General features: G+C 51.8%; 1 protein-coding gene across 5 annotated transcripts; it reads left to right on the plus strand.

Moving 5' to 3' along the window:
* Positions 1 to 207: 207 nt before the first annotated feature.
* On the plus strand, positions 208 to 22,715 carry nphp3 (nephronophthisis 3). 5 transcript variants are annotated; one of them, XM_072710721.1, is made up of 28 exons: positions 208 to 259; positions 2,305 to 2,708; positions 3,578 to 3,703; positions 3,779 to 3,929; positions 4,959 to 5,111; positions 5,189 to 5,322; positions 5,546 to 5,706; positions 12,326 to 12,482; positions 12,935 to 13,009; positions 13,172 to 13,342; positions 13,766 to 13,869; positions 14,847 to 14,961; positions 15,105 to 15,251; positions 15,584 to 15,681; positions 16,060 to 16,162; positions 16,382 to 16,464; positions 17,813 to 17,942; positions 18,022 to 18,186; positions 18,652 to 18,746; positions 18,866 to 18,988; positions 19,488 to 19,677; positions 19,810 to 20,051; positions 20,269 to 20,344; positions 20,440 to 20,567; positions 21,193 to 21,433; positions 21,788 to 21,913; positions 22,003 to 22,118; positions 22,225 to 22,715. In XM_072710721.1, the coding sequence occupies exons 2-28, from the start codon at positions 2,382 to 2,384 to the stop codon at positions 22,400 to 22,402; spliced, it is 3,915 nt and encodes a 1,304-aa protein (XP_072566822.1). In that variant the 5' UTR covers positions 208 to 259; positions 2,305 to 2,381; the 3' UTR covers positions 22,403 to 22,715. The 5 variants fall into 5 exon arrangements, with proteins under 5 accessions (XP_072566822.1, XP_072566821.1, XP_072566820.1 ...); XM_072710720.1 differs by having other exon boundaries at positions 227 to 488; XM_072710719.1 differs by having other exon boundaries at positions 227 to 461.
* The last annotated feature ends 696 nt before the right edge of the window (positions 22,716 to 23,411 follow it).

Here is a 23,411-nt window from a genome sequence, read left to right on the forward strand (position 1 = left end):
TTTAATTCCATTTCTGACTTAATAAATTTTTCAAGCAAACTTTCATCAATCACCAAAGTGAGAGGAGGTTTGAATCAAGTAATTAATTAATTAATAGATAACACAAGCGAGCTTTAATGCAACGTTTTACCCTCAGTTGACTCGGGGCCAAAACACAAACAAATTTAAAAAAAACGCCAGTCAGTCGGCCGGTTCGGTTTGGGCTGGCTGAGGACCCGTAGTCTGATATGCTGGTTACCGGGGCAGCCGGGAAGCCGAGGTTAGATTTTGGAAAAGTTATTTTTTTGCCATCGCCCGAAAATGTCATCTTAGCCAGTATGATTACCAACTAGTTAAATAAAAAAACAGGTTTCTTCTTTTCGGAGCTAGTTAACATAGTGTTCACTTAGTGAATTGCACTCGCTGTTCACAGGGAAATGAGAGAATTTAGTGACTCAATATAGAACTTTTTCCTCATTACGGTATGTGCTGACCGTGCTGCCTTTACTGTAAGTCAAATGAACCTCTTGGGTAAAAATTACTCAGGCTTGAGTAACTTTTATTCATCATCATGTGTGTGCATGCCATCTCATGTCTCTCCGTGTCCAAACCGTGTGACGGGAAACCATTAAATTCCTACTTTTCAACGTAATCTACACTTTATTTCGTTTTTTAAAAAGCGATCTCTTCCTACATGTCACAAGGGCCTCCGCGTTTTAATTGTTGACACAGATAGGATTTTTTTTAGGCGTAAAGATAACGGGAAATTGGTCTTCGTGCACGTCGGCTTTCCTCCAGTGTTCGTCAATTACGCTGCAAGGAAGCGTCAGTCACAGCATGACAGTCATTTGTTATATCTAATAATTAATTACCCATATGCAACACGCGCCGGAACGATGAAATGACATTTTATACGTCGCACACCAGCAGTTTTGATTAACATGTTTATAGGTCTCACGTTAATTTATATAACCAATTAGAAGAAAATAATCTTCTTTCTTAAACGATTTGACAACTTCTAATAGCAAGGCCAGTGAACTGAGTTTAAGTTATAAACGACTTAATTTTGTTTATTAAGGGTATAACTAACTTTCAAGGCGTTCCATTCCGTCGAACTGGAATAAACAAAATGTAATATTTGTGTTTTCATTCAGGTTTCACGCTGATGGTGTTCGGTTTATATTTAGTAAGTGAGAGGAGGTGTTACATTTTACTATTACAATCCAGACACGAGGTGTATAACAATACCAGGAAGGCAAAGACCGTGCGTGCTGGACTTTCCCCCCAACTCGGGACGTAATGAATCATGGAAATCATGGGATTGTTCTCCTTGCACCCGGACAAGAATGACATCAGGGGATTTTTACTGCCCTCTGTACTTCTGTTCTTGAGTACTGGAATTGTACTTCGGCAATGAAAGTTGGCATTCGGGAATACAAGAACCGTCAAGTGTGCATATTGATAAACAGCCATGCTTTCATGTACCCCCCCCCTAAGTGATCTCCTCTTTCTCACCACTCTCCCACACAGCCCAGCAGTATGCTGTTTAAAAGGGTGTACCTTCACTGTACTGTAGCTCCTTCAGAGTGACTGTTGGCCTCATTGTGGCTTCTGCATTTAGCCATTTGTGTGGTTGCTTGAGGGACGTTCTGGTCTATGCCTGTGGGGACTTTGTGTCGTAGGGTTGGGGATGTTAAGCTGCTGATCTTTTTTTGTGCCCTATTCTTACTTTATGACGTAACGTTCTTAAAATGTTCTTTATTCTGTAGGACACACAGGGGTTGAATACTTATGCAAGCAGCATTTCCCAGCTTTTTGAAGAAGTTTTGCTGACTTTGCAACATGACTGCGGTAGCGACTATGAGTGCATGCATCGATCGTAATGCAGCCAAATCTGATGACTTTGAGGTGATGGAGGCTCAATACATTGCAAGCAGCTGTGGTAAAAGCTGTCAGGACAACTGTTATTATTTTAAAGAATGTCGAAGATCATGTGGCGTTTGAGTCCATTTTCCAGGAAAACCACCCCCTTTGAATAGAATAGTGACACATTATTGATTTCTTCATCTACCCCATATTGCTCTCCATGAGACACACAGAGAGGTGACAGCAAGTTCGGAGTCTCAGCACAGGGTCAGCCAGTGTGCAGCACCACTTGAGCTGGGGGTTAAGGGCCTTGCTCAGGGGCACACAGACACGTGGCCACTCTGCCAAGGCTGGGGCTTGAATCAGCAACCTTCTGATCACAGGCACAGAGGTTTAGTGCGACATCTTGGAGGGGTAGTTTGATGTTTTTCAAACCCTTTTTGCTCCCTCTCTCCGCAGTGGGCCCGTCTGTCTTCCTTACAGGGGCCTGCATGTGTCCCGGTCCGGCCCAAAGCTAGAGACGCGCCAGCCTCGGCATGGGCACGGCCTCGTCCCTGGTGGGCCCGGGGGGGGAGGTGATCGAGGACGCCTACGGCGGCGGGGGCGGCGAGGCCTGCGAGATCCCCGTGGAGGTGAAGCCCAAGGCCCGTCTTGTGCGCAGTTCGTTCCGGCGCGGGCCGCGCGCCATCGGCGCCAGCTTCAAGTCCACCGGTTCTGTCGACCTGGAGTACAGCGCGGAGCTGGACCGGCTGCGCAAGGACTACGAGATCCTGCGCGTCAGCAAGAGCAATGAGGTGGCGGCCCTGCAGAAGAAGGAGGCCAAGCTGGACGAGGAGAACAAGAGGCTGCGGGCGGAGCTTCAGGTCAGGGGGAGTGTGGAGGGGCGGGGCTTACTAAGTGCCGCTCTACACCCGAACCCTATTGGGCAAATCCTCCGGCTGGGCTTATCTGATTGGCTGTCTTATTTAGGCTGGGAGGGTGGGGACAGGGTCAGCAGAAGGTGCCAAAGGTTATATAAAGCAGTAATATCAAATTGGGACTTTGGAGCATAGCGTACGCTAGAGATTTTGGGCCCCATGAAAGCATATAATGTTGCACCCCCAATCCAGACAAATCCAATTATTTTCCAATTTTTTAACGGCCCTTTTAAGGCACCCATGTGTTGGAGTCAGGGACAGAAGATAGCTCAGGACTGTTGAGATAGACGTTAGCAGTCCTGGTTGGGTTATGGGGGACACACTGGTGCATTATGTCAGGACAGATCAATCGGACCAATCGATGTACTGTAGTTTACTAATCCTGCTCACCCGATACTTCTTTGCGGGGTGGCTGGGGTCTTCTCACCCACTCTGGTCCCGCAGCTGAGCTACCGATCAGTAAGTTGCTACGAGTGTGAGTGGGTACGACTCAAAGGGCCCACATTCCCTATGGCAAAGGCCTGTGTGTCACTAAAGCATTTTCATTGACTGAAAGGTACAGCAATGGGGCCTTTTTGGATTTTGGGCTATGATCCAGGGTTCTATAAGCCAGAGATGCTGGGGGAGAGCGGTGGGCGCTAGGACCTTGGCGAAGCCTGGTCTTCACAGTGATTGCAAAGGCACTACATGTTTAGTTTGTTCACTGCTTGTTGTGATTGGCGGGTTGCTGGGTTTCCCGAATGTTGATTGGCTGACAATACAAGTGTCCTACGTGATGAGTCTGAGGGAACAGTTCATGTTCGGGGCTCCCACAGGCTCTGCAGAAGACCTACCAGAAGATTTTGCGTGAGAAGGAGGGCGCTCTTGAAGCGAAGTACCAGGCGATGGAGAGAGCGGCGACCTTCGAGCATGACCGCGACAAGGTCAAGCGGCAGTTCAAGGTGAGTAGCGCCGTCAGTGGCCAGTGCACGTGCGCCGCCTCGTGGGGGCGCTCACTCGCCCCGTGTGCTGCGTAGATCTTCCGGGAGACCAAAGAGAAGGAGATACAGGACCTTCTGAGGGCCAAGCGGGACCTGGAGGCCAAGCTGCAGCAGCTGCAGGCGCAGGGGATCCAGGTGTATGACCCGGCCGATTCGGACGAAGACGACAGCCCGAGCGGCGCTGCAGGTCAGGGTGCGACCTTTGGGGGACGCTCTGAGCAATCGGGCATTATTAAGCTGAGATCATCTGCAGGGATGCACTTAGGAATGGAAAATACTTTCAGCCACATAGAAAAACAGGACATCCGAGGTTTTTTTTTATTTGTACCTTAACCTGTGGTGAGTCAGCGCATTCGTGTTTGCGGTTGCAAGTTTCCTGCAGCTACTGCAGTGTCCTGCTACGACCCAGACCTATGCAGTCAGTCAAACGACTGTCTCTAAATTATCTGTGTGCTCTGTGATGCACTGGCATCCTCTCCAGTGTAGTCATAGTTTTGAATTTTTAATTTAGCTTCGTTTTAAAATTATTCCCAACTTTCATTTGAAATCTTTCATATTTAAATAGCTTTAGTTAGTTTTCATTTGAAACTTTTCATTTGAAATCTTTCATATTTAAATAGCTTCAGTTAGTTTTCATTTGAAACTTTTCATTTGAAAACTTTCATATTTAAATAGTTTTAGTTAGATTTCAACATGGTTTTAATTAAGTTTTTAATTTACACATGTATTTAGTTTTTGTATATTTTATATTTTATAGTTTCATTTTATGCCTTAGTAATTATTCCTAGGGAACTGAAAGTTGTTGAGGTGTTTCATAAATAATACTGAATAAAATATATAACACTGAATAAACATGCATATTTTGTACTAGTGTCCCCAAAAAGGGTAGAACATGTTCCAGGTATTATAATATTAAATTAAAAGTAAACAAATCATTACTTTAGCTAAATAGTATTTATGGTAAATGGTAAATGGTAGGAGAAAGTATTTGACCTTTGTTTTTATGTATTTTTGTTACTTTCGGGAGCAATATTTGTAGTTAACGTTTAGTTGTTTTTCTTAATATCGTATCTTATTTTATTTTGGTTTATGAAAATGTTTACTTACAGTTTTAGTTTTCATTAGTGAGAATAACCCTGACCCCACTATCCCCCCCCGGTCCTCATCCTGGATAAGCTGTATGGATGAATGTGTCCCCCATGTCTGTTTTCTGAAGCCGCAGGGAATCAGTGTGAGTACTGGAGCGGCGCGGCGCTGGGTAGTGAGCCCTCTATGGGCAGCATGATGCAGCTGCAGCAGACTTTCCGGGGGCCTGAGTTTGCTCACAGCTTGATCGACGTGGAGGGCCCGTTTGCCAACGTCAGCAGAGGTAAAGGGTCTTTCGTCGCGCCGTGCCGTCATCCTCATCTCCAGCAGCTGTGATGGAGCTGCATGTGTGCCCTTCAGACGACTGGGACACGGCGGTGGCCTCCCTCCTGCAGGTGTCCCCACACGTCTCCCAGGCCCTCTGGAGCAACACGATACGCTGCTACCTCATGTACACCCCCGAGACGCAGGCCGAGGTTGAGGCTTTCGTCCAGGTGAGCCCCCCCCCTTCCTGCCACACGTTGATTCTACAACAGACGCCACTGCTTCCCCACAGGTGACCGCAGCCTTGCTGACGGGAGACTTCCTGTAGTGACTGCCGTCTTTTGACCTGCAGTACTCCTCCTGACCCGAAGGAGGCGATAACAACAGCATGTGATACCCGCTGTCGAGTTTCCTTTCGGTTCTGGTCTACTTGGAGGTGTCCCTGTGCTCTAGGGCTACGCCCCCCGCCTGCAGAGGCTGTGCGAGGGCCTGGGTCACTTCTTTGTGAGCGTCAGCTTCCCCGCGGACGGCGCCGACGGCTATGTGGCAGAGCGGCGCCAGGAGATCGAACGCAGCTCTGTGTGCGTGCTGCTCCTGAGGGCGTCTGTTACCGGGTAACGGCCCCCTGCTCTGCGCGCTTAGTGTTCACATTCTGTCTGTGTTCCTCCAATGAAACAACTGTGTTTTGGTTTCGTGTGTGATGGTGTGCTCTGTGCTTGACTGGCACCACGCCCAGGGTTGTCCCCAGAGTGCGAATTACCCCTCCATAATTGGGGGGTACTGCCTTCATAACACTTCTATGACCATTATGGTCCGCTATGATGTAATGAATTCAGAAGATCTCATTATCCTTATCCCTGTCCAAAAGAATTTGGTTTTGATAACTCCCAGGAATTATCCTAGGAGAAGTATACTAGTAAAAGTAATAAGCCTATACATTTACAAACAGCCTGGTCTGGTCCAGCAGTCTGGTGTTATTCCTGCCCTCTCAGTCCCCCCAGCTCCAACAGCCTTCAGAAATAAATATTTACCTATTAGGCTAATATCTGTCTTGATGATACAGTAGATCTTAAAGTACAGCCTAATTTCTAACTCACCTCTTGGTCCTGCGTGCTGTCCTCATCCTGCCATCTTCCTGCTGCCTGCACACTGTCCTGCACACTGTCCTCATCCTGCCATCTCCCTGCTGCCTGCTCACTGTCCTCATCCTGCCATCTCCCTGCTGCCTGCACACTGTCCTCATCCTGCCATCTCCCTGCTGCCTGCTCACTGTCCTCATCCTGCCATCTCCCTGCTGCCTGCACACTGTCCTCATCCTGCCATCTCCCTGCTGCCTGCTCACTGTCCTGCACACTGTCCTGCACACTGTCCTCATCCTGCCATCTCCCTGCTGCCTGCTCACTGTCCTCATCCTGCCATCTCCCTGCTGCCTGCACACTGTCCTCATCCTGCCATCTTCCTGCTGCCTGCACACTGTCCTCATCTTGCCATCTCCCTGCTGCCTGCACACTGTCCTCATCCTGCCATCTCCCTGCTGCCTGCACACTGTCCTCATCCTGCCATCTCCCTGCTGCCTGCACACTGTCCTGCACACTGTCCTCATCCTGCCATCTCCCTGCTGCCTGCTCACTGTCCTCATCCTGCCATCTCCCTGCTGCCTGCACACTGTCCTCATCCTGCCATCTCCCTGCTGCCTGCTCACTGTCCTCATCCTGCCATCTTCCTGCTGCCTGCACACTGTCCTGCACACTGTCCTCATCCTGCCATCTCCCTGCTGCCTGCTCACTGTCCTCATCCTGCCATCTCCCTGCTGCCTGCACACTGTCCTCATCCTGCCATCTCCCTGCTGCCTGCTCACTGTCCTCATCCTGCCATCTCCCTGCTGCCTGCACACTGTCCTCATCCTGCCATCTCCCTGCTGCCTGCTCACTGTCCTGCACACTGTCCTGCACACTGTCCTCATCCTGCCATCTCCCTGCTGCCTGCTCACTGTCCTCATCCTGCCATCTCCCTGCTGCCTGCACACTGTCCTCATCCTGCCATCTTCCTGCTGCCTGCACACTGTCCTCATCCTGCCATCTCCCTGCTGCCTGCACACTGTCCTCATCCTGCCATCTTCCTGCTGCCTGCACACTGTCCTCATCTTGCCATCTCCCTGCTGCCTGCACACTGTCCTCATCCTGCCATCTCCCTGCTGCCTGCACACTGTCCTCATCCTGCCATCTCCCTGCTGCCTGCACACTGTCCTCATCCTGCCATCTTCCTGCTGCCTGCACACTGTCCTCATCCTGCCATCTCCCTGCTGCCTGCACACTGTCCTCATCCTGCCATCTCCCTGCTGCCTGCACACTGTCCTCATCCTGCCATCTTCCTGCTGCCTGCTCACTGTCCTCATCCTGCCATCTCCCTGCTGCCTGCTCACTGTCCTCATCCTGCCATCTTCCTGCTGCCTGCTCACTGTCCTCATCCTGCCATCTCCCTGCTGCCTGCTCACTGTCCTCATCCTGCCATCTCCCTGCTGCCTGCACACTGTCCTCATCCTGCCATCTCCCTGCTGCCTGCTCACTGTCCTCATCCTGCCATCTCCCTGCTGCCTGCACACTGTCCTCATCCTGCCATCTCCCTGCTGCCTGCTCACTGTCCTCATCCTGCCATCTTCCTGCTGCCTGCACACTGTCCTGCACACTGTCCTCATCCTGCCATCTCCCTGCTGCCTGCTCACTGTCCTCATCCTGCCATCTCCCTGCTGCCTGCACACTGTCCTCATCCTGCCATCTCCCTGCTGCCTGCTCACTGTCCTCATCCTGCCATCTCCCTGCTGCCTGCACACTGTCCTCATCCTGCCATCTCCCTGCTGCCTGCTCACTGTCCTGCACACTGTCCTGCACACTGTCCTCATCCTGCCATCTCCCTGCTGCCTGCTCACTGTCCTCATCCTGCCATCTCCCTGCTGCCTGCACACTGTCCTCATCCTGCCATCTTCCTGCTGCCTGCACACTGTCCTCATCCTGCCATCTCCCTGCTGCCTGCACACTGTCCTCATCCTGCCATCTTCCTGCTGCCTGCACACTGTCCTCATCTTGCCATCTCCCTGCTGCCTGCACACTGTCCTCATCCTGCCATCTCCCTGCTGCCTGCACACTGTCCTCATCCTGCCATCTCCCTGCTGCCTGCACACTGTCCTCATCCTGCCATCTTCCTGCTGCCTGCACACTGTCCTCATCCTGCCATCTCCCTGCTGCCTGCACACTGTCCTCATCCTGCCATCTCCCTGCTGCCTGCACACTGTCCTCATCCTGCCATCTTCCTGCTGCCTGCTCACTGTCCTCATCCTGCCATCTCCCTGCTGCCTGCTCACTGTCCTCATCCTGCCATCTTCCTGCTGCCTGCTCACTGTCCTCATCCTGCCATCTCCCTGCTGCCTGCTCACTGTCCTCATCCTGCCATCTCCCTGCTGCCTGCTCACTGTCCTCATCCTGCCATCTTCCTGCTGCCTGCTCACTGTCCTCATCCTGCCATCTCCCTGCTGCCTGCTCACTGTCCTCATCCTGCCATCTCCCTGCTGCCTGCTCACTGTCCTCATCCTGCCATCTTCCTGCTGCCTGCTCACTGTCCTCATCCTGCCATCTTCCTGCTGCCTGCTCACTGTCCTCATCCTGCCATCTTCCTGCTGCCTGCTCACTGTCCTCATCCTGCCATCTTCCTGCTGCCTGCTCACTGTCCTCATCCTGCCATCTTCCTGCTGCCTGCTGACTGTCCTCATCCTGCCATCTTCCTGCTGCCTGCTGACTGTCCTCATCCTGCCATCTTCCTGCTGCCTGCTCACTGCCCTGCACACTGTCCTCATCCTGCCATCTCCCTGCTGCCTGCACACTGTCCTCATCCTGCCATCTTCCTGCTGCCTGCTCACTGTCCTCATCCTGCCATCTTCCTGCTGCCTGCTCACTGTCCTCATCCTGCCATCTTCCTGCTGCCTGCTGACTGTCCTCATCCTGCCATCTTCCTGCTGCCTGCTCACTGCCCTGCACACTGTCCTCATCCTGCCATCTCCCTGCTGCCTGCACACTGTCCTCATCCTGCCATCTCCCTGCTGCCTGCACACTGTCCTCATCCTGCCATCTTCCTGCTGCCTGCTGACTGTCCTCATCCTGCCATCTTCCTGCTGCCTGCTCACTGTCCTCATCCTGCCATCTTCCTGCTGCCTGCTGACTGTCCTCATCCTGCCATCTCCCTGCTGCCTGCACACTGTCCTCATCCTGCCATCTCCCTGCTGCCTGCACACTGTCCTCATCCTGCCATCTTCCTGCTGCCTGCACACTGTCCTTATCCTGCCATCTCTCTGCTGCCTGCACACTGTCCTCATCCTGCCATCTTCCTGCTGCCTGCTCACTGTCCTCATCCTGCCATCTTCCTGCTGCCTGCTGACTGTCCTCATCCTGCCATCTTCCTGCTGCCTGCTCACTGCCCTGCACACTGTCCTCATCCTGCCATCTCCCTGCTGCCTGCACACTGTCCTCATCCTGCCATCTCCCTGCTGCCTGCACACTGTCCTCATCCTGCCATCTCCCTGCTGCCTGCTGACTGTCCTGTACACTGTTCTCATCCTGCCATCTCCCTGCTGCCTGCACACTGTCCTCATCCTGCCATCTCCCTGCTGCCTGCACACTGTCCTCATCCTGCCATCTCCCTGCTGCCTGCTGACTGTCCTGTACACTGTTCTCATTCTGCCATCTCCCTGCTGCCTGCACACTGTCCTCATCCTGCCATCTCCCTGCTGCCTGCACACTGTCCTCATCCTGCCATCTTCCTGCTGCCTGCACACTGTCCTCATCCTGCCATCTACCTGCTGCCTGCACACTGTCCTCATCCTGCCATCTCCCTGCTGCCTGCACACTGTCCTCATCCTGCCATCTTCCTGCTGCCTGCTCACTGTCCTGATCCTGCCATCTCCCTGCTGCCTGCACACTGTCCTCATCCTGCCATCTCCCTGCTGCCTGCACACTGTCCTCATCCTGCCATCTCCCTGCTGCCTGCTCACTGTCCTCATCCTGCCATCTCCCTGCTGCCTGCACACTGTCCTCATCCTGCCATCTCCCTGCTGCCTGCACACTGTCCTCATCCTGCCATCTCCCTGCTGCCTGCACACTGTCCTCATCCTGCCATCTCCCTGCTGCCTGCACACTGTCCTGATCCTGCCATCTCCCTGCTGCCTGCACACTGTCCTGATCCTGCCATCTCCCTGCTGCCTGCACACTGTCCTCATCCTGCCATCTTCCTGCTGCCTGCACACTGTCCTCATCCTGCCATCTCCCTGCTGCCTGCACACTGTCCTCATCCTGCCATCTCCCTGCTGCCTGCTGACTGTCCTCATCCTGCCATCTCCCTGCTGCCTGCACACTGTCCTCATCCTGCCATCTTCCTGCTGCCTGCTCACTGTCCTCATCCTGCCATCTTCCTGCTGCCTGCACACTGTCCTCATCCTGCCATCTCCCTGCTGCCTGCTCACTTTCCTGCACACTGTCCTGATCCTGCCATCTTCCTGCTGCCTGCTCACTATCCTGCACGCTGTCCTCATCCTGCCATCTCCCTGCTGCCTGCACACTGTCCTCATCCTGCCATCTTCCTGCTGCCTGCTCACTTTCCTGCACACTGTCCTCATCCTGCCATCTTCCTGCTGCCTGCACACTGTCCTCATCCTGCCATCTTCCTGCTGCCTGCTCACTTTCCTGCACACTGTCCTCATCCTGCCATCTTCCTGCTGCCTGTACACTGTCCTGATCCTGCCATCTTCCTGCTGCCTGCTCACTATCCTGCACACTGTCCTCATCCTGCCATCTCCCTGCTGCCTGCACACTGTCCTGCACACTGTCCTCATCCTGCCATCTTCCTGCTGCCTGCTCACTGTCCTCATCCTGCCATCTCCCTGCTGCCTGCACACTGTCCTCATCCTGCCATCTTCCTGCTGCCTGCACACTGTCCTCATCCTGCCATCTCCCTGCTGCCTGCTGACTGTCCTGTACACTGTCCTCATCCTGCCATCTTCCTGCTGCCTGCACACTGTCCTCATCCTGCCATCTCCCTGCTGCCTGCTGACTGTCCTGTACACTGTCCTCATCCTGCCATCTTCCTGCTGCCTGCTCACTGTCCTGATCCTGCCATCTCCCTGCTGCCTGCTCACTGTCCTCATCCTGCCATCTCCCTGCTGCCTGCTCACTGTCCTCATCCTGCCATCTCCCTGCTGCCTGCACACTGTCCTCATCCTGCCATCTCCCTGCTGCCTGCACACTGTCCTGATCCTGCCATCTCCCTGCTGCCTGCACACTGTCCTCATCCTGCCATCTTCCTGCTGCCTGCTCACTGTCCTGCACACTGTCCTCATCCTGCCATCTTCCTGCTGCCTGCTCACTGTCCTGCACACTGTCCTCATCCTGCCATCTTCCTGCTGCCTGCTCACTATCCTGCACACTGTCCTCATCCTGCCATCTTCCTGCTGCCTGCTCACTGTCCTGCACACTGTCCTCATCCTGCCATCTTCCTGCTGCCTGCTCACTATCCTGCACACTGTCCTCATCCTGCCATCTCCCTGCTCCTGTGCCTCTCCTGCTTTCTGCTGACCACCACTTTCCTTCATACACATTAAGTTTGCAAAACTGCACCTATACTTTTAGTGTAATGTTCTCTAGCTCTTAATACTAATATTTCCTACTTACTCTTCTTTTACCACCAAAAAAGTGTCTGATGTCTCCATCTTTCCTTTCCTCATAGTGTGTCTGTGAATAAAATCTTATATATGTTTAACAGTATCTGGGCTATTAGATGAAGCTTCTAAAAATGTCCATAAATATGAAATTGTGGAATGCAGAATCAATACCACTAAAATTCAAATAATAGGGCTTATTATTTGCTAGCTAGTTTTTTTTTTTACGTTGCCCCTATATGTTTCACTTATAGTAATGTTTTTTCAGAGCATAACGTTAGACCTTCTTATGCATTAACATTAGCCTAATAAACCACACAGGCTGAGTGGCAAATTGGGAGATGGATGAATAACTGATACAGGCAAGAAGAAAGCTTGCTACCTTGCCCTAGAGTAGGAAATAAAATCCAAATTCAATGGGTGAAACATAAACCTGACAGAATTGTAGGTAAAATCCACCACTCAGCAATGAATGAGCAGAGAAGGGAAAAGGATCTGACTGTGAGCTAAAGTTGACCTCTGACCTCTGCCCTCAGCTCCATGCTGGAGGATGTGGAGGAGGCTTTTGTGAAGAACCCCGAGGCCCGTCCTCTGCTGCTGTACCTGCGGACCAGTCAGGGCGCCTGTCTGTCACCGGCCGCTAAGGACCTGGTGGAGAGGGTGACCGCGGCAGACAGAGCGGTCAAGGTCAAGGTAAGCTTCCTGTTTCCTGATGTGGTTGGATCTGAACCTGAGACGTGGGCTTATCTGTGAGGGGGCCAAGGTCATTTGGATAATACCACAGTGGAACCTTGTGGCTACGAGCAGTGACTGAGGTATTATCCTCTTTATTGCCGTTGTTCCTTTCAGTTTAGATTTTGCCGGTTAAATGTAAAGTGCTTTGTGACAATGACTGTTGTTAAAAGCGCTATATACTGTAAATAAAATTGAATTGAATTGAATTGCTAGTCTTGGTCCCGCCTCCTCTAGTTGCTTGGACCCACCTCCTTTACAATCTGATTGGTTATCTCTCTGAACCAATCATATTTCCTTCTGCCCTGAGAACAGTTTTGTGTGAGTAAAACTCCCACGAGTTCTGATTAAGCCGGCGAGGAGAGATAATTGATTGGAGTAGTGTTTCGAGCACCATCTTCTGTCAACCGCAGGTTATAGAGCATGCAGGGCACCCCGAGGAGGGAGCCTCGCTGATCCACGGCAGCCTTGAGTGGGTCATGAAACAGGTACAGTGCTGGAGGAGGCTATCAGCTCACTGGATTAAACAGGAGAGGCATGGGCCAGAGTCACCATTAGTGGAGAGCATTTTCAAGGGCGCGTTGTGATTGGTAGAGTGAAATATGTCGCTGTAGGCTTGCTGGTTGTAAAGGGCTGCAATCCCCCCCCAGGAGCTGCTGGGCCAGGAGGTGGCTGAGGATGAGAGCTGCCTCACTGGGGCAGACGAGGGCTGCGGCGAGGAGGATCACGGGGACGTGCTGTGGGACCCGCACGACGAGCAGGAGCAGGCAGAGACCTTCCAGCGGGCTGCCGCCTCCGCCGCTTCACCCGGCTGCCAGAAGGTGGCGCCACCAATTGAATTCCCCACGTAACCGACCTTCAGGAGACTTAGTGTTTCTTAGGGTAGACGTCATACAGAATGGCGGTGGCGTGTTTAATCTTTATCACGTCACTCTTCCTGGGAGTTGAACAAAAAACCTTCTGGTCACGCGCTTTAAGCCCCCCTGACAGGAGATTAGAGACACTATTGCCATCTATCCCACAGTACCTGTCAGCAAAGAGCTTAACACAAATGGTTTCTAGGTAAAACTAAGTGATATCAAGTGAAACCTGTGTAGTTTGCTGTCTTCCTGTTTTGACGGTGACAGACTGGCGAAATGTCACCATCAAAGGGAGAAATGATCAAAGACAAAACTGAGAGTGTCTGGCTGCTGTCCCCAAAGCCCCGATAACATACGTCCCCTGTCCCCTCTCCCTGTCCTTAGTACATGGAGCGCCTGAATGACATGGTGGCGGCGCCCCCACCCATCCCCCCCCTGCTCGTGTCGGGGGGGCCAGGCTCGGGGAAATCCCTCCTGCTGTCCAAATGGTGAGCCTCGCCCAGCACTCCGTGAAACATGCCAGCGTTCTGATATTATAGCATTGATTGGGGACCGGGTGCAGTTTCACTTACTAATGTGCCGTCTGACTCGCCTCTCCGTCAGTTTGGAGAAAAGCGTCTGCTCAGTAAAGGTTAAATGTCAATATAAAGAGGGGTGTTATCCTGTTATGATGTATATCAAGGTGTGTCGGTGTTTCATCTCTCATGTCCTGCTGTCATAGCCTTCACTCTGCCTGGTGCGTCCTAATACACCATCGTCTTTTTGTGTTTTAATGCTGTGAGGTTTTCCTTACTTCATGATACTGTTTTTTAAATGTACCTGGATCAGTGTTACTTATGAATCTAACGTCCTGCTACTCCATCATCAGCTCATATTCAAAGTCAAAGTCAGCTTCGTTGTCAATTCTGCCACATGTACAGAACATACAGAGAATTGAAATAACGTTTTCTCACAAACCCTAGTTAACAGTAACATTAATACAAAAAAGAATACAAGTAAGAAAAATATGAATAAATAAATACAATATACAAGGGACCGTGGCAGAGAGTGCAGATCAGACATAAAGTGCAATAGAGCTGGTAAGAGGTGATGAGTAATACCAAGCAGCCTTGGACAGACAGTCATGTATGAGGTAGGCTGAGTAGCAGACTAATGCTACACAAAGTGACTGGTGCAGGTGAGTGAGTGTGTGTGTGTGGGTGTGTGTGTTAGTGTTAGTGTGTGTATAACAGAGATTCAGAAAGTTTCAGAAAGTCCGTGGGGCAGAAGGTGGGGAAGTCCACCTCTTTAGAATTAAGGCATTAATTCCTGTTTTTTTTATTTTTTATTTTTATAAAAGCTAAGGGATCAGATAACCTTGGTGACTGCTTACCTGTTTAAGTTTCTGTGACATACTTGACAGCCCAGAGCGCTATCTAATTCTGACGGCACTGATTTACCGTGTTTTAACCGGCCCGGCCCACAGGATAGAGTTCCAGCAGAAGCACTCTCCCAACACGCTGATCCTGTACCACTTCGTGGGCCAGCCGCTGTCCACGAGCGCAGAGCCGGTGCTGATGGCAAAAAGGCTGACCATCAAGGTGAGGGGCGGGGCTTCAATAAGGGGCGGGGCTTCAACAAGGGGTGGGGCTTCAGTGTGGGAGGCGTGGCTTCCACATGTTCAGTCATGGGTAGTAGGGTGGGTGACTGCTGACTGTTCCTGACATCTCCTCTCCTCCCACAGCTCCTGCAGCACTTCTTCTGCTCCATCTCGGGCCTGTCCATGGACCCTTGCAAAGTCCTGGAGGAGTTCCCCCGCTGGCTGGAGAGACTGTCAGCACGTCACCACGGCAACATCATCGTCATCATCGACTCTGTCGACCAGATCCAGGTGTTGGGCTCCTTCTGGCCGATAATCCTGGGCCTGTGGCTAGTGAAGCAACTGGACATAGCTCTCTCTACTAGAATTATCTAAACCCACATACTTCCAGTCCAGATGGTCCTATATGCAACCCAAAAATCCACCTTTCATTCCATTAGAAGTAAGCTAACTGCTTGTTTAATACTGCACTTAGTGACTGATCTCCTGACAGTTTGAAAATGGATCTTCAGGAAATCTTGGTACCCCTAACCCAGAAATGTTAGCCACAACTTAGACTAGCAACCTTGTAGAGTGGCTGGGGCTGCTGTGTCTCACTCCTTTACCACCCATTTTGTCCCCAGCATGCGGAGAAGCACATGAAGTGGCTCATCGACCCTCTGCCGGTGAACGTGAGGGTGGTGGTCTCCGTTAATGTGGAGACCTGCCCGCAGGCCTGGAGGTGGGTGCCAATGTGACTAGGTGGTCACCCATGTGACTTGGCAGGAGACTGTGTGACTCAGCGGACGTCCATGTGACCGAGTGGTTGCCCATGTGACTCAGCAAGTGTCCATGTGACACCCCTATCGTCATTCACACCCCTATCGGGTGTCCATGGCAACAGTGGCTGTTAGGGATGGAACATTGGAATGGAGAGGATCAGAACATCCTTTATTTGACCTTTAGAATAAAGGTACAACAGAAGGGTCTACTTGGGAACAGGACTAGATTATTTTAGCTGTAGAAGCAACTAGTGAATAAGCCGGCTGTCAAGCAGGATATCACACTGAGGTGACGTTAACCGGACCCCTCCCCTCCCCCCCCCCGCCCCGCCCCACAGACTCTGGCCCACTCTTCACCTGGACCCCCTGAGCCCCAAGGAGGCGAGGTCGCTGATTTCTGCTGAGTGCCAGGCGGCACAGGTCACACTCACCTGGGAGCAGGCGAGTCACTGGACGACATGTTTCCACTACGATAGTCCCCCATGGGCCTGTAATCAGGGCACAAGCATGCCCTCGCGTCGGGCTTCCCCTGGCCAGGGAAGTGTCATTCCGGGGCCCGTCAGTTCTATTCGGCATCCGCTTACCGCGTCTTGTATGTCTGTAATATATAAAGCTGTTAGAATATGACCACGTGCATGACCCATGACCTCGGTTCTGCAGGAGAAGAAGCTGGACAGTCACTGCCGGTCGGCCTCCAGCTGTAGCCCCCTCTACGTCACGCTCCTGGCCAAGATACTCACCAGGTACTCCACAGCGCCACCGCCGCCCCGTGTCCCGTCTTCCAGCCAGTCCTATTGCAACTAATCCAAATATTTCTTTTTACTTTTTTATTTTGTGTAATTTTTATTGTTTTAGTTTTCTGATTGCTTGTGGTTTTTTCTGAGGGGAAGGGGGGGGGGTCACATAACTTTCTCCACCAGCCCAGTAACAAGTAGCGGTTTTGGTGAATTGGTGTGACTCATAAACGGAGCTGCGACCCCATCCCTGCCTGGTGCCCAGTGCTCCCTGGAATAAGCTCCAGGCTCACTATGACCTGTGCGGTCTTCTGGACGGATGAGTAATTGAAACTTTAAGTCTCGAAAGCGGCACTGCTTGTAGTGCAGCATCATAAAAGGGCGGACAGGCGCCTTGAGGTGTCTGCAGGATAGTGGAGGTGGCATCTGCAGCGGTGAGCGACATCCTCTCAGTGTGCAGATCGTGTGGTCTTGTAGCTTCCTGTACTTCTCTATTTCGGTATGTGGTCCTGGGGGAGGTGTGATGTTCTAATAGGCACTGAATAAACTGAAAGAGGAATAAGAAGAAGGCCCAACGAAGACGTGCTCTGTTGGGGATGAGACTCGTTTTAAGCTTGCTTAGTAAGTAAGTCAATAAATAGACTTTATTTATAATGCACTTTAAAAAGAACCTTTGTTCTGCTGTACAGAGTAAATAAATAATAAGATAATGAAACAAATAATGAAACAATACACATACAAATGGCAGAGGGGGCTGGGCAGCCAGTCGATAGCTTTCTTTCTTTCTTTCTTCCCTCCCTCCCTCCCTCCCTCCCTCGTGGGTTCCTTGTGACTCCCTCAGTGGGCTAAGCCTGTGTGTCTGTGATCACAAGGTTGCCGGTTCAAACCCAGCCTCAGCACGTCTGCAGCTCCTTCAGCAAGACCCTTAACCCCCAGCTCCCTGGGCACTGCTACGGTTGGCTGCCCTTCGCAGACAGCTTACTCTACAAAGAGCAAGTTGAGGGAGGCGTAAAGACAATAAAGTGATGATGATGATGATTATTATTATTCCTTCCTTCCTTCCTTCTTTCTTTACTTTCCATTCCTTAAGTCAAAAGCTAAAGAATAGCCAAAGCTAAAGAATAATGAGTCTTCAGTTCAGTTTTACAGTCAGACAGTGAAGCGGCAGCCCTGACATGGGTGGGCCGGCTGACCTGGGCGGGCCGGCTGTTCCCAAGCCTTGGTGCCGCTGCCCGGTCGTCCTTCCATTTTCACCTCACCGAGCCTGAAGACGCTGCTCGGATGCTGGGATTTGCTCCGGGTTGGTGTTGGGGTGTGTCCCCAAGTGCTGCTGTATGTGTGACCCTCCTCTCCTCAGCGCCTGGAGGCCGGACCCCGCGCTAGAGCTGTGTCTCCAGAGCCCGGACACACTGTCCCTGTACCGGCTGGGCTTGCGGACCCTCATGGACACGCTGAGGACGGACCGGGAGAAGCTCGTCATGAAGGAGGTGCTGGCCGTCAGTGTGGTGGTGGTGGGGGGGGGTGTTCAGGAGAGGTGACGGCGAGGTGCGTGTGTGGCCCCCCCAGGTGGTGTGCCTGGTGTGCGTCAGCCACAACGGCGTGGCCGAGTCCGAGCTGCTGCAGATGTTCCCCGACCTGACGTGGCCCATGTTAGCGTCGCTGCTGCGCCAGCTGCAGAACCTGCGCGTCGTCACCTTCAGCTGCGGCCTGCTCAAGTTCCAGCATCTGCAGGTGAGCCTCGGCATGGGGGGGTGGGGGGGTGGGTCTTGGATAGCGGCTGAGCGGAGCAAAGCGAAAGCGAAAATGTGTGAGTGGTCTATGATTCACAGCCCTTATCATGTGAGTTTGAGGGCCCTAATCACATGTAGTTCAGAGACTGGGTGAGGTGAATTTGTAGTCAATGTGTGGCTTAGTGGGTTAGGGTTAGGGTTAGGGTTAGGTTTAGGACACAGTGCCTGAAATGCCATGGCTGGAAGTGTGATTTCAGTTGGGCCTTAATTTCTTACTTATTCCAAGGTGTGTTTGTGTATACACACACACACACACACACACACCCCTTAGGATAAAAGTGTCTGCTGAAAAACTAAGTATGATAACATGTAATTCAGTATATCCGGGAGGTCTACTCTGAAACAAGGCCACCAGGGGGCGACATTCCATGGGCTGGCTGAGTTGTTATTTTGTGACCCTGTTCAGGCGTGGGAGGCGGTGCGTCTGGAGTACATGAGCACAGAGGGCAGGGCGTCGGGCTACAGGGAGAGGCTGATCCAGTACTTCAGCGGCCAGCTCAGGTGTGTCCAGTCAGCCCTTCCTAAAACGACACCAGTTATAAATGTGCAGTTCTCCTGTGAGTGTCTCGTTTTCAATTTGATCTGCTGTCCCTTTAAACCTCCCCTTCCTGCTGCCACAGTCAGGACCGGGTGACGTGGAGGGTGGCTGATGAACTACCGTGGCTGCTACACCAGCAGGAGGACAAGGTCAAGCTCCGGCAGAGCCTGCTCAACCTGTTTGTCTCCCAGAACCTCTACAAAAGGTCAGCAAACGTGCCGCCGTCTCACTCTGTGACTGCCTGTCTATCATCCTGCCGGATCCTCTGTCTTCCTGTCTGTCTGATTCTCTCTCTGCTTGTATGTCTGTTCCTTTATCTGTTTGTCTGTCTGTGTACTAGCCTGTCAGTCTGTCTCTCTAACTCTATTCCTTTCACTGTCAATCCATCTGTCTGTCCAGCTGTCTCTCTCTGTCTGATTCTGTCTGTCCCTTTATCTCTTTGTCTATCTGTCTGCCATCTGGTCTGTCTGTCTGTCTGTCTAACTCTATTTCTTTCTCTGTCCGTCCATCTTTCTCTCCATCTGTCTTTCTCTGCCTGTCTGTTTCGCTCTACGTCTGCCTCTGTCCTTGCCTGACTCGATGACGGTGTTCCCCTGTCTGACTGTTTTTCTGGAGAGACAAAGACAGAGAGAGACTGAAGTGTGTCTTTAAAAGCAGATGTGTCTGTCTCCACCCTGACGATCCCCACTGCCCCCCCTGCCCAGGGGCCACTTCTCGGAGCTGTTGGCCTACTGGCTGTACGTAGGCAGGGACAGGAGCTCCATGGCCACCGAGTACTTTGACTCTCTGAAGCACTACGAGAAAAGCTGCGAGGGTGAGGGTAGCGCGCCCCAGCTGGCCAACCTGTGTGAGACCCTGGGCCGCTTCCTGAAGGACCTGGGACTGCTCAGCCAGGTGCGGTCCTGCAGACAGCAGGGGGCGCTAGAGAGAAGGTTGTCTGATTTAAAAAATCAGCGCCAAATGTGCCTTAAAAAAAAAAATTAGTCCAGATTGCTTAAGGAAATCTCTTGTTGTGTATGTGTAAAGGCGGTGGCTCCCCTGCAGAGGTCACTGGAGATCCGGGAGACGGCGCTAGACCCGGACCACCCGAGCGTGGCGCGCTCATTGCACCAGCTGGCTGGCGTCTATGTGCAGTGGAGGAAGCTGGGGAATGCCGAGCAGCTGTTTAAGCAGGCACTGGAGATCGGCGAGAATGCGTGCGGCGCAGAGCACCTCTGCGTGGCACGCGAGCTCGACTCCCTCGCCCTTCTCTACCAGAAGCAGAACAAGTGCGTCCCATGGCAACTGGGTGGGGGAGGTGGACCTTGGCAGTTCTTAACGTCCTTGGGGAAGATCCAAAATGCCAAAACTTTGTTTCTTTTAAATCTGGCTCTCTGTGGTTTGTGTGGTGTGTCTCTGAAACCCTTGAGAGGCCATGGGTAGTGAAGCGTGACTTCAAGCCCTAAGCCGATTGTGATTGGACGCCTGCCCTACCTCCTTGCGCAGGTATGAGCAGGCCGAGAGGCTGAGGAAGCGTGCTCTGAAGATACGGCAGAAGGCCGCGCGCCACAAGGGAAGCATGGTACTTGGGCCTGTCCTGCCTCTGCATCATTAATCCACATTGTAAGGTTGTTATTAATTAACTAACCCCCCATCCCCCTCCCCTGCCCTCTGCAGTATGGTTTCTCCCTCCTACGGCGCCGTACCCTGCAGCTGGAGGAGCTCACACTGGGCAAGGACTCGGTGGACTGTGCCAAGACGCTGAACGAACTGGGGGTGCTCTACTACCTACAGAACAATCTGGAGTGAGTCTGGCTCCCCCTGCTGGCCATGAATGTTATCACTGCAGTTCACTGCCTGTAGCTCTATTATCACATGACTCTGGATTTGTTATAAGAAACAACTAACTGTAATGGTGGATTATTTAACTAAATTAAAACAACCAAATTAACAGATTATTCTTTTAAAACTGATCTGTAACATTTTTGTAACAAAAACACTAGGGATGTGCATCTGCCTCACTGAGGCTGCTGCAGTACACATCTCGACGCATTGCAACAATCCGATACATTAATGATACATTAATGATGTTAGAAACGATGTATCCTGAGTTCATCCCGAATTGTGTCTGATGCACGCTTCTTTAATTGGGAAGAACACCACACAACATAACAAACACAAATAGAAATTTATCTAATTATTAGGCTCACAGCCTGAATTATTTTAAATGTTTTTTTTTCCAGGTATAACCTACTGATCACAGAACCCATAAATGTAAAAATGTCCGAATAGTATAACCAGTAAATGTAACAACTTAGCTATAACTGCTGGGACATTGCAGGTGAAGTTCGTGATACAAAGGTACAACAGCCGAATCCCTTGCTGATTCAGCCCTGCAGTATAGTAATGTCCCCTTGCCCTGTCCTGCAGCACGGCCATGGTGTTCCTGACGCGCTCCCTGGAGATGCGCCGGCGTGTGCTGGGCCCCGAGCATCCCGACTGCGCCCAGTCGCTCAACAACCTGGCGGCGCTTCACTGTGAGCGGCGGGAATACGAGCGTGCTGAGGAACTGTATGAGAGCGCATTGGACATCCGGAGGCGCGCCCTGGCCCCCAACCACCCCTCATTGGCCTACACCGTCAAGCACCTGGCCATGCTGTACAAGCGCAGGGTGAGGGAAGGGCGCTATATCCACAGCCGCTGATCCTTAGAGCATCTGACCATGCTGTACAAGCACAGTGTGAGGGAAAGGCGCTATATCCACAGCCGCTGATCCTTAGAGCATCTGACCATTTGATAATATTTGTTGACACTTTAATAAATCAGATTAGATTAACTTTACTGGGAAATTTCAAGCTTTTTGTTAAACTTTTTTTATGTAACTTTATTAGATAAAATACTGTATTATAGATTTAAGTAGCATGTACAGAGGTACAACAGGTACTCCCTAGTAATTTAAAACTGCAGCGTGTTTGTGAGAAGCCTGGTTGTCACAGCAAAGTCTTCCCGTCTTCCTGCTCTCCAGGGAAAGCCGGAGAAGGCGGTTCCGCTATACGAGCTGGCCCTGGAGATCCGGGAGAAGAGCTTCGGGCCAAAACACCCGAGTGTGGCCACGGCACTGGTCAACCTGGCTGTGCTCTACTGCCAGTTGGTGAGTCCGTGGTGGGGGGAGTGCGGTCAGATAAGAAAGGTGCTGAATTCCATGCTGGCGTGACTGGTCCCGTCTTCCTTCCCCCTCAGAAGAAGCACGGAGAGGCGTTGCCACTCTATGAACAGGCCCTGAAGATCTACGAGGATAGCCTGGGGCGCGTGCACCCCCGCGTGGGCGAGACGCTGAAGAACCTGGCCGTGCTGAGGTGCGTCGTGTTTTGAGAGCCCCCTGTTGGCCAAAGAAGCCACTGCACTGCATGTGGTGGGGGTGGGGCGTCGAAGTGGCTGCACTCACACGCTTTTTCTCTCCAGCTACGAGGAGGGAGACTTCGAGAAGGCAGCCGAGCTGTACAAACGGGCCATGGAGATCAAGGAGGCGGAGCCTTCGCTGGTGGGCGGGAAAGCCCCCTCCCACCAGTCGTCTGCCGGCGACACCGTCAGCCTCCGCGGCCCCTCCCTCCACCCCGGTGCCAGCCCTGGCCACAGGTGACCTCCCCTCAGAGCATGGCGATTCTGCCTGGCCAGGAGCCCCGCCTCATCAACTCGGTTACCTGGTTATGGTGGGCGGAGCTTTTGACTTTCCTGTCCTCTAGAGGTCCTCATTATTCTGTCGTTAAAGGGACAAATCCAGTGTTTGGCACCTTTGGTTTCAATAACAGCACCAGGAGCATCCAAACTGCCAAATGACTGAAACGACCAAAATGCTTCTTAGGGAAGCTGTACCCCTGCGCAGTGTACAGAAAATGAAGCGTTAGCTGCAATGTCTTCCAAAACCCCATCAGTATTAAAATACTTTGACTATCCCCTGGTGTTTTACTGCCGATCAATCTTTTCTGTTTCACACAACAGTCCCAGCAATGTCCAGCTCACCTCTGGCGTTAGCCATTCACCAAAACCGCCACCAAATTCGGCTTACAGTCACACTGCCGGCACAAGACCCGATCAGCTTTGAACCCTGTACATCACACCATCTCTTTCAAGGGGACCTATTACGCTTTTCTGTTTGTGCCCTTTTCTTTACTGTATTATATAGCATTATATGCATGTAAACGGTCTGCAAAGTCCTAACGCCCAAAGTACAAAAGGAGTAACTCCCCACCGAAACCACTCTTCTCTAATCCGCCCGAAACGCCTTGTTGAAATTTCAGCCCTTACCTCTCTGACAGGGGGCCCTGTTCACACCTGGCATTAACATGCGTCCTGGGTGATCCAATCACAAGTGGGCAGCGCTAAATATGTCCGTTCACTGGCATTAACATGCGATTGTAACTGGATCTCACTTTCCTGCACTTATTTAAATAAGCATATAAATTGCTTTCATATGCAAAATCTGCCAAACATTAAGAGAAGGAGAAATCAAGGATGTGGTCTTAGCGATCGGATCTCATTGTCCTCAATGCATCTTGGGTGCGTCCACTTCTGATTGGATCACCCAGGATGCATGTTATTACAGGGTCATGGTGAGGTCACCTCGTAACACAATTCTAATTAGCCGCTTA

Source organism: Paramormyrops kingsleyae, chromosome 4 (genome assembly GCF_048594095.1).
Source record: "Paramormyrops kingsleyae isolate MSU_618 chromosome 4, PKINGS_0.4, whole genome shotgun sequence".
Lineage (NCBI taxonomy): Eukaryota > Metazoa > Chordata > Actinopteri > Osteoglossiformes > Mormyridae > Paramormyrops > Paramormyrops kingsleyae.

Coding starts and splice junctions, on each gene's coding strand:
- nphp3 (XM_072710721.1), top strand. CDS start 2,382: ATGGGCACGGCCTCGTCCCTGGTGGGCCCGGGGGGGGAGGTGATCGAG. Junction 3,930..4,958: donor CAGCCCGAGCGGCGCTGCAG/GTCAGGGTGCGA, acceptor TGTTTTCTGAAG/CCGCAGGGAATCAGTGTGAG. Junction 5,112..5,188: donor GTTTGCCAACGTCAGCAGAG/GTAAAGGGTCTT, acceptor TGTGCCCTTCAG/ACGACTGGGACACGGCGGTG.